General features: G+C 30.1%; 3 protein-coding genes across 3 annotated transcripts; 2 read left to right on the top strand and 1 right to left on the bottom strand.

Moving 5' to 3' along the window:
* Window positions 1-576: 576 nt before the first annotated feature.
* Window positions 577-1,551, top strand: LOC113383483 (glucose dehydrogenase [FAD, quinone]-like). Its single transcript, XM_026621746.1, has 3 exons — window positions 577-620; window positions 791-1,455; window positions 1,505-1,551. The coding sequence occupies exons 1-3, from the start codon at window positions 577-579 to the stop codon at window positions 1,549-1,551; spliced, it is 756 nt and encodes a 251-aa protein (XP_026477531.1).
* A 25-nt stretch (window positions 1,552-1,576) lies between these two features.
* Window positions 1,577-2,884, top strand: LOC113383482 (glucose dehydrogenase [FAD, quinone]-like). Its single transcript, XM_026621745.1, has 3 exons — window positions 1,577-2,159; window positions 2,334-2,480; window positions 2,687-2,884. The coding sequence occupies exons 1-3, from the start codon at window positions 1,674-1,676 to the stop codon at window positions 2,882-2,884; spliced, it is 831 nt and encodes a 276-aa protein (XP_026477530.1). The 5' UTR covers window positions 1,577-1,673.
* Window positions 2,885-6,220: 3,336 nt separating this feature from the next.
* On the bottom strand, window positions 6,221-9,316 carry LOC113383481 (facilitated trehalose transporter Tret1-like). Its single transcript, XM_026621743.1, has 9 exons — window positions 9,217-9,316; window positions 8,798-8,956; window positions 8,249-8,451; window positions 7,980-8,166; window positions 7,829-7,914; window positions 7,505-7,727; window positions 7,277-7,380; window positions 7,099-7,210; window positions 6,221-6,537 (listed from the first exon to the last, which is right to left on the bottom strand). Exons 1-9 carry the CDS (start codon window positions 9,314-9,316, stop codon window positions 6,221-6,223), a joined length of 1,491 nt encoding a protein of 496 aa, XP_026477528.1.
* Between the last annotated feature and the right edge of the window lie 7,049 nt (window positions 9,317-16,365).

The following is a 16,365-nucleotide window of genomic DNA, read 5'->3' as shown; positions in this document are numbered from 1 at the left end:
AATATTATCATAATTAATGCAAATTGCATTCTATACAGCTTTGGAAATATATTTTTGAAAATATATTTTAAATGCAACGTGCATATATTCGAATTAAAACGTTTGAAAAACGTTTTTTTCAAATTTGTAACCATAATTTGCTATAAGTCGTGAAAAATTCTTTTTTGCCATTTTTTCACTGACCATTAAGTTTCATACATTGAATATAAAAATATTCAAATATTTCTCTAAAAAAATATTAAAATTTTCTAACCAAAACATTTTGTTTAAACCTATGTCACTTCGTCGATTTTTAATCAAAATGATGAAATAAGTATATAATTAGTCAAGCATTTTGAACATTCTTCGAAGTGTTATAGATAAGTAATGGACTTTGTTAAGAATATTTTACTGGTGTTGTTTCAATATTTTCGAATAAATAATTCATGTAAATTGTCAAGCTACACTTTTTATGAAATATTTAGTAGTTCCACAAAATTTATGTACGTAAATTGCCACACATATGTACGTAAATTGCAAGTGAATGTTTTTCAATATGTTGTATGAAATAATTAAATGAAATGGCATATAAATAGCATGACCACAAGTGATACTATTCTAGTCCTGTGCAACCAATATCAGTAATAAAATACAGCAGTCATGAAAATAAAAAAAACTATTCAAAATGATAAAGTTTTGATTTTGTTAAGCTTGATTGTCTGTATTTATAGTTTCAAGTTGAAAGAGCAATCAGGATCAGACGATCCATTTATTCGCCTTAAAGAAAAACTTGATAGAAATTTATCTCCAGAAGATTCAATTATGCTGCAACTCTTCTGAGTGAATATTTTGAACAAGTAGCTGACCAATATTCTATCCCCTTGAAAGAAGAATTTGATGATATCTACGACTTCATTATTATTGGAAGCGGACCAGGCGGTTCAGTTATGGCCAACAGGTTGTCGGAAATTCAGGACTGGAAAATTCTGCTTTTGGAAGCTGGTGGACAAGAAAGTCCTCTGACTGATGTGCCTCTACTTGCTAGTGTGTTGCAGAGATCTAAATATGATTGGAATTATAAAACTGAACCACAAACCCGATGTTGTTTGGACGAACAAGGCTACTGCTCTTACCCTAGAGGGAAAGCCTTAGGAGGAACAAGTGTAATAAATGGAATGCTGTATGCCCGAGGAAACAAATATGATTATGATACATGGCAGGATTTGGGAAATATAGGATGGGATTACAATAATGTATTGGAATATTTTAAGAAATCTGAAGACATGCACGTTGAAAATCTACAGAGTTCACCTTACCATAGTACAGGTGGGTATTTGACCATAGATTCCAATAAATTTGAAACACCGTTGGACGAAGCATTGATAGAAGCAGGAAGAGAGTTAGGGTATGAAGAAAACGATAATAACGGTGCCAATCAAACTGGTATGATACGTCCTCAAAGTTTTCTCAGGGATGGTAGTAGATGCAGTGCAAATAAAGCTTTTTTAAAGCCTGTTGCTTCCAGAAAGAATTTGTCAATCGCCACTGGGGCATTTGTCAAGAATATTTTAATTGATCCCTTGAACAAAACGGCATATGGTGTCTATTTCACTAAAAATAATAAAGATTATACTGTCTATGTCAGTAAAGAAGTTATACTTAGCGCTGGTGCATTGAACTCACCGAAAATCCTAATGTTATCTGGCATAGGACCAAAAAAACATCTGGAAGACAAAGGAATACAAGTGATAAAAGATTTACCTGTAGGCAAAGGATTAAAAGATCACCTTGGGATTGATATAAGGTTCGATATTAATGGTGAAGTGGAAGTAGACATCGGAGTTTTAGCATCTAATGAACATGTCACAGACTATTTTGAAAATGGCATAGGACCACTCACACTTGCTGAAGGAATGATCACTGTAGGATCGTTGAAAACAAAAAAATATAACATTGATCTTCCAGATATCGAAATACTTTTTCATATTTCTAATTTGTACGTTGATATAGATAGACAGAAAAAAAGAGATTCATTTTATGCTACTGTTATGTTGATGCATCCAAAGAGTGAAGGAGATGTTGAACTATATAGTCAAGACCCTACAGATCCTCCAAAAATTAATCCAAATTGCTTTGAAGAATCTGAGGACCTGGAAACTTTAGTAGAGGGACTAAAATTGGTAATTAAAACAAGATAAAATAATATATTTGATGATAAGAGTAGAATAGCTACTAAACATACTATACTAAAAATTTTAGTCTAAAATTAATAGTTATGATGAAAAAATTTCTGAAAAATAATTTTTGGTAGTCTTTTCATTGTATATATCTGACGTTTTGTTTAAATGTTCTAGGCAGTGGCCTTTACTCGCACTAAAGCATTATCTACCTTCAATGCAACTTTATATCTTCCTCCTGATGCAGAATGTGATCACTTGGAAAAGGAGTCAGATGCATATTTTAGATGCTTTTTGCGCAATACTAGGTCTGCGGATCATCAGGTAAATTATAGCAGATAACAAAAACAATAAAAGTTAATGTCAATCATATCAAATTGTTTTCCTTAGATCAAATAAAAATAAATTTCTTCGCAAAACCTTTTCAAAACGGTAATCTATTTTTAAATATGTTTTGCATAGTTTGTTGACCTTTGTAAATAGCAATAAATTAAATGTATTTTATTTTTAAATTATATTATTATATATAGATAGGTACTTGCCGGATGGGTCCAGTCAGTGACCCCAAGAGCGTTGTGGATCCAACTTCTTTGAAACCTTATGGGATCCAAGGTCTTAGAGTGGTTGATGCTTCAATAATTCCGATTCCTCCTACTGGACACACCACTTCAATAGTCTATATGATTGGTGAAAAAGCTGCAGATTTTGTCAAAAAAGACTGGACGTAAGTAATAATAGAACTAGAATAGAATAGCAGTTTATTAAAGTCATTTACTTGATTGGATTTAAAAAGAATTATATTTTTTTAACATATTGTGATTGATTTTATGGATACTTACATATAATGAAATCGTGTTCTCGGATCTGTCTATTAGATTTAAGATTTTCACTAATATTCAAATTTTTACTATCTTAAGATATGCGTATTATTAACGTTTCGAAAAGAGTTTAAGTTCACAAAAAAAACCTAATTTGCTAATTTTATGTTTACTAATCACAAAAATGAGGAAAATTAAAAAAAGTATTGTGGGTATGTATGTTTTTTATATAACGAAAGCAATACGTATGCCGTATGCCATGCTTGATATGTCAGCCTGGATATGTCGGACATAATCCTGGACAAGAATCATAGATAAACAAGTATAATTATTTAGAAGTATAAGAAGTTAGAAACAAGTATAAATGATTGAAATATAATATATTTATAATAATTAATAATATTAACTAAAAGCTCCGCTTTCACACATTTTTTCCAAAACTGCTAAACCGATTTCATAAATTTAGAACCTTTGCGTTGATCAGTTTTACGGACGATCTACTGATTAACAAATATTTGCAAAAATTTTTAAGTAAAACTTTTTCTCGCGACTAGGGAGTAAATTTGCGAAAATGCAACGGAAGTTGCGTTACGCCCGAACTTTGCGTCATTCGCTCTCGATGAAATCATTTCTATACGGGTCGATTGTGATTAGTCGTCGTGCCGAGTGAATAGAGATCTTTCGTTGTATGCGTACCGACGTATCAACGAGGATCGGAATATCATTGGATTTTAAAGTTACATCGTAGTACAAGTGTTGAATCATAGATAAACAAGTATAAATATTCAGAAGTATAAAAAGTTAGAAACAAGTATAAATTTTTAATATGTTTCTAATAATTAATAATACTGACTAAAAGCTCCGCTTTCGGTTTTGCGCGATGATCTGCCGATCCGTTCCTTTAAAATGAGCAAATATTTGCAAAATTTTTGAAGCAAAATTTCTTTATGCGTAACTGGAGAGTAAATTTGTGAAAATGCAACGGAAGTTGCGTTACGTCGGAACTGTTCATCATTCGCTCCGATGAAATCATTCCTATACGGGTCGATTGTGATTAGTCGTTGTGTCGAGAGAATAGAGATCTTTCGTTGTATGCGTACCGACGTACGAGGAGATTGGAACGTCATTGGATTTTAAGGTTACATCGTAGTACAAATCTTGAATCATAGATAGTATAAATATTCAGAAATATAAAAAGTTAGAAACAAGTATAAATTTTTAATATGTTTCCAATAATTAATAATACTGACTAAAAGCCCCGCTTTCGGTTTTGCCCGATGATCTGCTCATCCATTCCTTTAAAATTTGCAAATATTAGCAAAATTTTTAAGTAAATCTTCTTTAGGCGCGACTGGAGAGTAAATCTATGAAAATGCAACGGAAGTAGCGTTACGCCCGAACTGTACGTCATTGGCTCTCGATGAAGTCATTTCTATACGGACCGATTGTGATTAGTCGTCGTGTCGAGTGAATAGAGATCTTTCGTATCGGAATATCATTAGATTATAATGTTACATCATAGTATAAATCTTGATTTAATGAAGAATGTCTAAATCAGAAGAATATTTTACCGTGCCTTTGTGCCGTTAATTGTATAATTTATATTATAAATATAATACAACTAACTGATGTATTATATTTTTTTTATTTGTTATATGTGATGCAAAATATCTCTAAAATTAAGTTTTTTTTATTACCTACGCCTAGTCCATCTCATTATTTAAAATTTAAAATAAGTTTTATAAAAAATAAGGCAAGCTTCTCTCTCAAAATTAAATTAAAATGCAATGAAACGATTCCAAAAAAAAATTCTGCAACGCAATTCTTATCGTAATAGATTAAAATGAAAGCCACAAATATTAATTTCATATTTTATTTTAAAACTATTTGTATATAAATATTAAAAAGTAATTACTACTAGCCTTATATATATTTATTTAATTTAAAATGCCTGAGAATGAAGTTATTTGGAAGCACTGGCGTTATTTTAGATTAACTACAATAGCCATTACAATTTTAATCGTATGAGTTTGATATTAATAAATTGATATTATTAACATTTTAAAAACAGAAATTACTATACTTTTGTATCTATTTCTATATGTAAAAATTAGTATCGGCATAATCATATTTTTAACTTTATAAGTAAAATTTTTTCACATAATCTAAATATAGGCACTTAATATAAATAACTTATAGTAATCTTAATATCGTACGAATATATATTGTGCGTGTATACAAAATTTTCAAATTTTAAAAGCTCATAAGAGCTACTAAAAATATTCTATAAACCAATGATAAATATTTTAAAAATATTGCTTAAACTTTGCGTTTTCCTAAAATAAATTTGGATAAACCATAATGAATATAATGTATAAAATCGATGTAACTATTTGAAGCAATATTTTGGATCATAAAATTTTATTTATAACAAGTAGAGCGAGTTTGTATCTATGATTCTTATTTAATACTATTAATTTGATATTAGTTGAGTATTTACCAAATAACTCAAATATTTGAGCGTATTTAAAATATTCAAAGATCACAGATCTTAAAATTTGAAGATGCGTTTCAATATAATTGTATATTATATATTTAAAAAATACGTGCAATCGTAGATTTAAGTAGCAAGTAAAAATTTTATAATTTAGATTGATTTTTTGGATTTTAAAAATATTTTTTTCATTATTCACTATGAATATAATGTTTAGCTCCTCTCGAAAGGTTTAAAAAGCCTATAAATTATTTTTAAAATCGTGCAAAAAGTTATTTCGATTAGTAATCGCAACTTCAGAATTTTTTTTCTAATTTTACTTTGTAATTTGTACTATGCTTGAGAATAGCAAACTTTCAGTAATATTTGAACTTGTAAATATTTAATATTAAACTGGTATTGATTTTTTTCCTAGTGGATACAATTTTTGAGTATAGGGTGCTAAATATTGTCACCAATATTATTTTGTTTAATATTGCTCCACTACTGGTAAAGAAACTCCCATAAACAGAATTAAAGATTAGGCTATTTCAAGCTCTTGAAAACAAATAAAGAAATAATTTATTATGATTAAAATCCTTGGGCTCTCTTACACTGTATTACTACCTAACAAAGTAACATAAATCATCGTATAAAATCTTCACCGATAAAAAACGCTTTATTGGCAGTCACCATTGGTGTTTGCTTATTGAACCTGCAAATTCCATCTTAAAATTATTTGTTTTTATTATAATCATTAGATTATTTTATTATCACGCTTGTTCTTCCGCATAGACATTCACACTACTTTCTTCCGAGCTACCACCATTCAACTGAAGTTGAATTTGTCTTAAAGACAAACCTTTGGTTTCCGGCAAGCAGAAATGTACAAATATACATGCCAATAGGCAACAGGCAGCAAATAACCAAAACACGACATGCGTTCCAATTGCCTGACAAAGTGTTTCGAAATATTTTGTCACCAGGAAGGTAAGGAACCAGCAGAAGGATGCTGTCATCGATGATGCTGTTGCCTTTATCTGGGGCGAAAATAGTTCTCCCATTACTGCCCATGGGAGAGGACCGAAACCTATAAGAGAGGGATGAGGATTTGTAGAAACTCTTTTTTATTATTATTAGAATAGATTAACTTGAAGGTCCTAAAAGCTTTTGTGATCATATGACTTAATTAACTACGCCAGATTTATAGATAGCAACCCAAGCAGATGTAAAGGCTGATAATTTTTGTATCAATGTCTTGCAGGGGATATTTTTACTTGGAAACATGTTGCTATCTCTATTTCCATAGAAATACCAATATCACTACTGCTTGATATCAGGTTGTCTGAGTCAGAGTTAAATCTAATCTTGCATTGCAAGGCCAAAGCTTTTACATGTTGCTATCTATATTTCCATAGAAATACCAATATCACTACTGCTTGATATCAGGTTGTCTGAGTCAGAGTTGAATCTGGAATCTTGACATGCAAGGCCAAAGCTTTTACATGTTGCTATCTATATTTCCATAGAAATACCAATATCACTACTGCTTGATATCAGGTTGTCTGAGTCAGAGTTGAATCTGCAACCTTGACATGCAAGACCAAAGCTTTTGCTACTTAATTACAAAAAATTCGTTTAAAACACTTACCCATGCAAAACACTACTATGTATAAGAGTAAACTAGTTATTGGTAACCAGCCAAGACTGTCAATCTGGTCATATTTTATGCTGTCTAATTTGAAGTAAATACCTAAAGATGACTGAAATAAAAATTAATTGAACAACATTGTTAAAAATGATTAAAAAATATATTAATGAAGACTTACCAAACTGACTATCAAGCCAACTCCTGATATCAATAACATGACTTTTCGTCCTAATTTATCGACAAATAAGGGAGCAGTAAAACTAGATAAAACTTGCAATGAACCTGTAAAAGCACGATTATCACTAAATTTGATAGAGTAATATATTTTAATGAATAAATTTCTCTACCTTTAGCAATCTTGATAATGATGGAAAAATTTAAATTAAAAATAGGAAGTTCTTATTACCTAGTAAAATGGCAGCATGTTCCGGGAGCATCGAGATTCCGGTTTGGGCGAATAAGCTTTCAGTATAAAAAAGTACGACGTTGATACCAGCAAATTGCTGAGCAGTAACCAGTCCAAATGATAGAGCCAAACACTTTCTATGTACTGGCGATCTGAAGAGCTCGCTAAGTTTATTGGTTGCAGCAGAAGCTGTTGCTTCAGCTCTTGCTTCTGTTACAGCAACCTGATAAAAAAGATGAGTTAAGATGATCAAAACTGTTTATCTCAAATCTGGGTCGGAACATATAAAAAATAAATTGACTCATTAAGATGAATATATTATACCTCAATTTTGTCCAATTCTGACTGACAATCTTCCTTGGACTTTCCTCTAAGAAAACATAACGAATTTAAAGCCTTGTCCCTTTTGCCTGCAAACAAATAATTATTATTCATATAGTTTCAAATAGCATCATCTGATTCACTAAGTACTCACTTTTTCCTAAATAATAATAAGGAGTCTCTGGCATGAAACAAAAAATAATGAAGAACAAAACTCCAGGAACTAGGGATATTGAAACAAGTCCAATGTAAGACACATAAGGACCAATTGCATAAGCCAATAAAAATCCTGTCACGATAAAAAGTTGCAGGAACGATCCTACAGCACCACGGACACTATCCTAGGAAAAAATGATATAATCAATTCTTGGGATTTGAAGGTGCACCACATATCAAGTTTGTCTTAATAATATAATTTCTCACTTCTGCTATTTCTCCCGTATACATTGGAACTACTGTAAAGGCACTTCCTATACTAAGGCCAAATAGAAATCTGGCAGCATAGATGTATTCCACAGATGTGGCCAATCCTATCAATAACCACCCGACAAAAGTGGGCAACGTTGATAACAAAATTGCGCCTTTGCGTCCAAATCTATCGGCCATTGATCCACCTGGGAAAGGTCCTGGGGAAAAAGAAATTCGGTTAATAATCTTAATTTTAATCTATATAAAAACTTAATACGTACATGATATATACGTTCAATATTATTATATGACATTTGTGGAAGTATTGGAAATATTATTTAGATAAGTTTAGAAAAAAACTTCTAGGTGAAAGATTACATACTATATATTTACTATCCTATTGAATACTTAACATCCTTCATAACTTCTTATTGGAATGTAGATAAATGTATTTTAGTTTTAATAAAAGTATTTTTACGCATGATGATGGTGAAACCAGAATTATTGAAGATGATTATGATTGTGAAGTACATTTTAATAAAATATTAATTATATATTATTTACCTACAGCAGCCCCTAGGGCTACGATAGATCCAATCCATGCGCTCTCGGTTGGAGTTAAGGGGCTGTCCAGGGGGTTGTCATCAGTCGGTTTCTCCAATCTTGGTAATGTTGGAGAAGTCCACCCCAAGATCATGCCGGCATATAAAATGGACAAATGTGCTGAAATATGAAATTTATATCATAGTACTTTATTGATTTGTTTGTTTCATCATCTATCTTCATAAGACAATAAATTAATTGTTCCTAAAGTACAGAAAAAACAAATTTAGGACTACGTTCAGTGATGCAGTTCTTGGCAGTGATGGTATAAAGAAAAGTTAGTTTATTATATGGACTAATTATAAATATTTGTATAAAAAAATCAATTCGTTTAGATCAATTTGATTCCATTTTTTTTAATTAATATTTAAAATAATTACCAACTCCAGCGATGGTAAGCAATCTCACTTTGCTACCACTGTTATCCCTCCTGACCAGGGCTCTGCCCGATGTACGAATTTCAGACGACCTCTTTTGCATTTTTATTTATTTATGAATTCCAATTATTTATAAATTAAAATTAAATATATTAAAATTATTTAAAAGTTGAAGTTAAAATTTGATGAAAAAAATTAAATTAAACTAAAATAAATTAAATAAAAAATCCAAATCGTTGTTTGTCACCTAGTCGACTGCATATCTGTAAAAAAAAGAAATGCAATTACTAAATAATTTATAGCACAATAAAAAAATATTAGTTATTTCAGTTTTAACCATAAACTCATTCTATATAAAATTCAATTTTTGTAGGTAATTATATAATCAGTTTAATATTTGACAGGCACTTACAATGAAAAATGTGTAAGATAAGAATAGAATACGGAATTTTGTCGTATAAATATTTATTTATGAAAAATAAATAGAAATTGTTAATCAAACTCCAAAATCGTATCAGAGCTATTAACCCTTTCCACTCGCGAATTCCGAGATTCATATGTATCTTGCCTCCGGAGTGGCGGCATCCGAGTGGAAAGGATTAATAATTAAAAGTAATAAGGGTTAATCATAAAAAATAATAAGGGTTAATGATAAAAAATCGATAAGGGTTAATCATTGAAAAATCTTTTATGTAAGAATAAATAATTACTCATATAATCTATGAATACTGATCCATTATATTGTCTTTTTAAATTACAAAAGCAAATTAAATAAAATTAAATGCTGCAATGTCCTTAAACTCTATTTGTATAAAATAGATGAACTACAAAAACATTATCATATAAATGATTCTAAAATTTTAAAATATGTGCATCAAATTAGAAAATTGAAAGCAGCACCCAAAAAACAATTCGTACAAACTTTTAGTTAAACGATTTGATTCTATAAATTCAAAAATGTATGCAATTTTATTTAATTTGAATTTAAATTTCTGTAATTAAACGATTTACTCTTATCTTGATGAATGAAGAAATAAATGTAATTAAGAACAGCCAAAGAAAGTAACTGGATGGTTCTGATTTTCATTTAAATCTTTTGTGTAATAATTTAGAATGATTTCAATTGACATTATTAAGTATATTTGACATTATTATAGGCTAAATTGAAATTGGCATGCAATTGCTATCAATTGTAACTTGTTGGTATCAAATTGGAGCAATTTAAACTGCATGTTGCGGTTTTCTCTGCACATCTTCATTATGATACGTTGGATCTATATATATATATATATATACATATAATTATATATACTCATACATTATGTATGATATTATGTATACAGTATGTATATATTATACATATATGAGTAGTAACCCATGTATGTGTATAACCACGGCCTTGCAACTGCAAGGTTTTTATTAATTGTATCACTTGCCAAAAATATAGATCCAAATATGATTCCAAATGAAAATATTCTTTTGGAGTATGTACAAATGTTATCGCTAAAAATGATTGTTGGTATATATATATATACTTTTCGGATAATGGGGATCAAAATAAGATACTTTGCTGAAGAAATCATACCTCTAAAATGAATTCTGATGTCCCATGCATTGAGCCAAAAATAAGGGTTGAAATTTGAAAAAATTTATTTTGAACCATTTAGAACGTCCCAATTACTGACAAATGTATGAACGACTCCCACGATCCACAAATGCCCCTGGTACAACCCCTGGGACACCCCCTGAGAGGTTTTTTAAAATTGAACCCTTATTTTTGGGTCAAACTACGAGACATCAGAATTCATTTAGAGGTATGGTCTCTTCAGCAAAGTATCTTATTTTTATTCCTATAAAATCATATGTGCCTAAGTGACCTTTAAATCGACCCGCCCTAATATATATACACAGTGGCGTCGGAAGCAAATTTTTGATGGGTGGGCTTGTTTTTTTTGGTAGGCAGCCAGTGGCTTCGTTTTTTTTTTTTTAGTTAGGCATATTAGACCCTATCAAATTTCAAGGGTGAGCTCAAGCCCACACAGCCCACACAGCCAACACGGTTATGCCACTGTATATGTATATATATATATATATATATATATATATATAATTTTCATGATAATTTCATAAAGGATAAAATAGCCACGTGTTCGAAGAGTATGCAAAACACGTGCGCCCTACAGTAAGCTGCCAAAAAAGTTGATTTACTACATCTGCAAGATGCATGCAGTAAATGTCCTGCGCACTGGACTGCATTTACTATAAAAATATTTAAAAAACAGAGGCGGATTGTATGATTATTTATATCAGTCATAGAATTTACTTTTACTGTAAAAGTATTAAAAAAAACGTGGACGGATTCGATAATTTTGATGAAACGAAGAAAAGTATCTAGCAGAGGAAGAAGAACTGGCAAAAAATGATTCAGAAAATACACATATGAAGAAACAGGAAAAAAAAGTAAATTAGTCAAGATAAATAATCAAGAAACTGCAAACAACAAAGAAAAGGATGGTAGCAGTGGCGCCGGAAGCAAATTTTTTATGGATCATTTTGTTTGTGATAGGCAGCCAGTGGGTTCGTTTTTTTTGTAGACATATTAGGACATATCATTTTTTGAAATGATGGGCTCAAGCCCACTGGATGGTAGTGAAGAAGAAAACTCTGAGGAACTAGACGTTATCTAGTTTGATGAAGGTAGTGAACATAAGTTGATAGACCAAGCACCTCCTGACTCTGCAGACTTTTTACCATGGATAGAAGTGGACAAAGCAGAATTAAATGCTTTGATTACAATATGTTACATTCATTTAATCGATCTCAAAGATATTAATGTCCATTTGTGTTATTGTTATGTTGATTTATGCTTAAATTCCATATATGGGTACATATTTCATATTTGGTTCCTCATATGTGATTTTGTATTTTGTGTTAGATTTTAATTTGATAACTAATATATTTGATTGAAGGCTGCTAATTATTACATATAAACGTACGACTGATTAGTAAAAACATTAAACTGATTTAATTAATATGAAGTTTTTTTTATCCCAAAAACAAAATGGTATTCCATATTTGGTGACTTTCCTCTAATATAAAAATATTAAGAAAAAAAAATCAAAAATGTTACTTTTTCATGGATTGTTTGCCATTTATACTTATTTATTTATGTTTGCTACTCATCTTCCTTTGCAAAAATATTATTGGTAATAAATATTTGCTTTAAATATTGTCTAAATTTTCACCTTGCTGTAGGTAAAATGTCAATGTATATATATATATATATATATATATATATGTATATATTCCACCACATATAAGTAATAATTAACATATATCGACCGCCAGCAAATGCACCAGATATATTCTTACTTGAAATAGCGACCACAAATTATAAGAAAGGTGCAAATTAGGTTACACCAGCAATATTGAAAAAACATATGGAAGAGGAAATTTTCAACCACGTAGAATTTAAAATTTGTCGAAAAATAAGAAATATTATTATTAAAAGTTACATTAACTCAAGAAATAGGTGCAACAAAAAGACTCTAATACTCGAATGAGATTGAATTTTCTTTGATACACACACTTGATAAATATTTATAGAAAACTTTTTCGTTAAGTCAACTCACAAATTAATATAGGTACAACGTGGTCGGTTTTATTAGATACAATTAAAGTTTTGAATAAAAGTAACAGAAGTGTGCAACATATTTTTTATGAAACAATTAATTAAACTGTGTATTTTAATTATAAAAATCATTACTTTTGCCCGTGTATAAAGGTAAAAATCACAAAATAATTTTAATACTAATACAATTATTTTTTAAATAATTATAATTATAGAGATTTCTAAAATTGGTTGAATTTAGTAACTGTTACTAAACACTATCAGTATTAAAAATTCTGCACATATTGATTCATTTAAATACAATAAATTCAAATATAAAATAAGGTCAAAAATAGGCGAAGAAATACAAAAATGTATTTATTTATTCTTGCATCAATTATTTAATTTCGCTATTTTGTGATTTGTGATTTTAATATAAACAAGATTTTTTATCCCTGATTTAAGTTCATTTTTTATAATTAAATTATTATTAATTTTTCATTCAATTTTAATCAATGTTGCAAGTGATTATATTTAAACAACGGTTTTTCATCCCTGATTTGCGTAAGTTTATTGCTTTGGCGATACTCAATAAAGCTATAAAAGAAAGTTTATTTGCAATAACGTTAAATTTATTTTAGATTATTTTTACATTTTTATTGGCATCACGTTGTTCCAATTATTATATGAAAAACATACTTCGCCAATAGAGACCGTAAAAACATAATTAAATATAAGTGCAAATACATATGATAAGGTTTTTATTGCATTTTGTAATAATTTTTTTGATTTTGAAAACAAAAGTTCAAAAGAAAATCTCAATGTCGTCGATCGTTTTATCAATTAATTTTTTCTACTGATGACCAATAAAATAAGTTACTACAAATTATTTAGGCAAAATAAGAAGAGTTAATTGGGATAATGCCCATTGAAAATTGACCACAAATATCTAGATTTTAGAATATGTACTACATAAAAGAACATTTAAGAAAATTTATTGAGAGTTATATAAAATTTTACTAAATACCAGTGAACTTTATAAAGTTGAAGTCATGTTCAAACTTTTTTGGTATTTTTGAACAGCAATCAGATCTATTCTTAGTATTCTATGAGTTGTGATTATATATCAGATGTATATTTAATCGTTGTGGCTATTTTTACTTGGAAACATATTGGAGTCTATAGTTTATTATAGAAGAGTTATCATTGCTGCTTCATATCAGGTTATACACAGAGCGGGATTTGAACCTGCAGTCCTGTGGTTGCAAGGCCAAGGCTCTGACCACTTGCGCCATCTCATGATACAACTTTTATATCAATAATTGTTCCAAAAAAGAAAGATGATAAAACTAAAAATAGCATTGAAAAATATTCTGCTTTTTATAATGATGATGATGGAGAAAAGTATTTTAACCCTTTCCACTCGCAAATTCGGAGGCAGCATCCGAGTGAAAAGGGTTAAATTTCATATTTTTCTGGCTTGATTTGAAATAGGTTGTTATAAATATTGTTTTACTTTTAGTCTGAAATTGATCTATGAATTTTCTTGCTAAGTTTTTATGATGATTAGTCTACTTATTTTTTTTAAACATATTTTTAAGTCTAAATATTCTACGTGTAATGCCGATTATCATGACATCCTCTATTTGGAAACTTTCCAGAGTTCTAATATTAGCAAAAATGCTATGTAATATAGTGCAAACTCTATTTCGTACAAAATGGTATCAAGCAGTAGTGATGTTCAGTTTACAATAGAACAGTTAGATGTCTATAAAATATGCATCCTTATGTAGCATCCTTAGAGGTAAGTATACCCTTATGGTTCAACTGAGAAAAAGTTTGGATTGTTGTGCTAATATTCATACAAAAAATTCAGACGTATTTCTTTCAATTAATGGATAACAACTAACAAATGGAATACTAGCATAAAAATGCTACGCAATATCGTGCAAACTCTATTTGGTACAAAATGGTATCAAGCAGTAGTGATGTTCAGTTTACAATAGTACAATTAGATGTATATGAAATATGCATCCTTATCTAGCATCCTTAGTAATAAGTATACCCTTATGGTTCAACTGAGAAATAATTTGGATTGCTGTGCTAATAATCTTAAAAAAATCAGACTCATTTATATCAATTATTGGATAACAACTAGGTAAGGACATCAGAACTCCATGATAACGATAACGCGTCTCAATAAAATTATCAATAACCGATGAACCAATATAAGACATTCCACAATTTTATACGTAAACATTTAAGCAATTTACAAACGTCAGTGCTAAATTTGTTTTGATCTTTAAATGAAACAATATTTGCGTATTTACGATTTGAACCAGTTCGAACTAATTTATTGGTCAGTGTCAATAACCTTGCATTTTTCAGTCAAAATGTACCAGAGACAGAGGACGTACATTACAGTAGACAGAATAAAAAGACTCCATGAGGTGCAGGTCAAATTCGTGTCCAAAGAATTGGTAATTTCTTATTGATTTCGTGGATCATTGTAGATTAGTTTTATTTGAAGTCTATTTTTTCCATTTGAAAGTGTAATTTTCTAGAGTTAGCCTCCATTATATATCAGATGTATAAATATTCGTTGTGGATATTTTTACTTGGACACATAATGGATTCTATAGATTTCAAGTGAACAGATATCACTACTGCTTCATATCGAGTCATACACAAAGCGGAATTTGAACCCGCAATCCTGTGGTTGCAAGACCTGCGCCACACACTCTATGATTACTTATTTAGAAGTAAAAAATCACTAATATACAAGAAAAAGTAAATCTCACAAGAGAACTTATCGAATACTAGTTTTTGCACCTGGACAAGGTTTGATTTTTAACATTTTCAATTGCAATCTGTCACACATAGGACATTCAATAATTGTTTTGACTCTATTATATGGATTTTTGAATGAATGGCAACCCAGTAGCTGTCCAATCCAATTATGACTAATTAACTATACCCGAAGTATTTGCTGACATTTTTATTATACATATGCAACTATAACGATGAGAGGCGATTTTCATTTGAGGCTATATTTGAGATCTATAACCTTAAGTGGAAATTTGACATCAAAGTTGTCTGATGTCAGGCTTTGGTGGCAGCGGGAATCGAACCAGCAAACGCGGGACTAGTTGGTGCTAGCCCACGTTCGAACCGATATCGCCACCACTGGCCCTGGACAAAAAGTTAAATTGTAAAACAGCCATTCCCTAAAAAACACCAATCAATCAACCCAAAAACAACTTTAGGAAACTGTATCGCCTTTTTGGTCAAGCTGCAATAAATTGTTGATGAATAAGACCAGTTTAAACCTACGTGGATTAGAATAAAATATAGATATCATCATCCCAAACTGGCTTGTCAGGACACCAATATGCTCACTATACGAGAAGAAATAATAGGGTTTGTAACCAGGTACAAGAAATGACTGATGTTCTATCTAATCAATTAGTCCAAAACTTTTTAGTTGTTAATATTCTGAGAGAACTTATAATTAGAAGAACATAGTCATTAACCTTAGAACG

Source organism: Ctenocephalides felis, unplaced genomic scaffold (assembly GCF_003426905.1).
Source record: "Ctenocephalides felis isolate EL2017-DRISC unplaced genomic scaffold, ASM342690v1 CF-g0.4_SCAFFOLD_03570, whole genome shotgun sequence".
NCBI classification, from domain to species: Eukaryota; Metazoa; Arthropoda; class Insecta; order Siphonaptera; family Pulicidae; genus Ctenocephalides; species Ctenocephalides felis.
The sequence above is the reverse complement of the archived record's forward strand: the minus strand, read 5'-3'. Positions and strand labels throughout refer to the sequence as shown.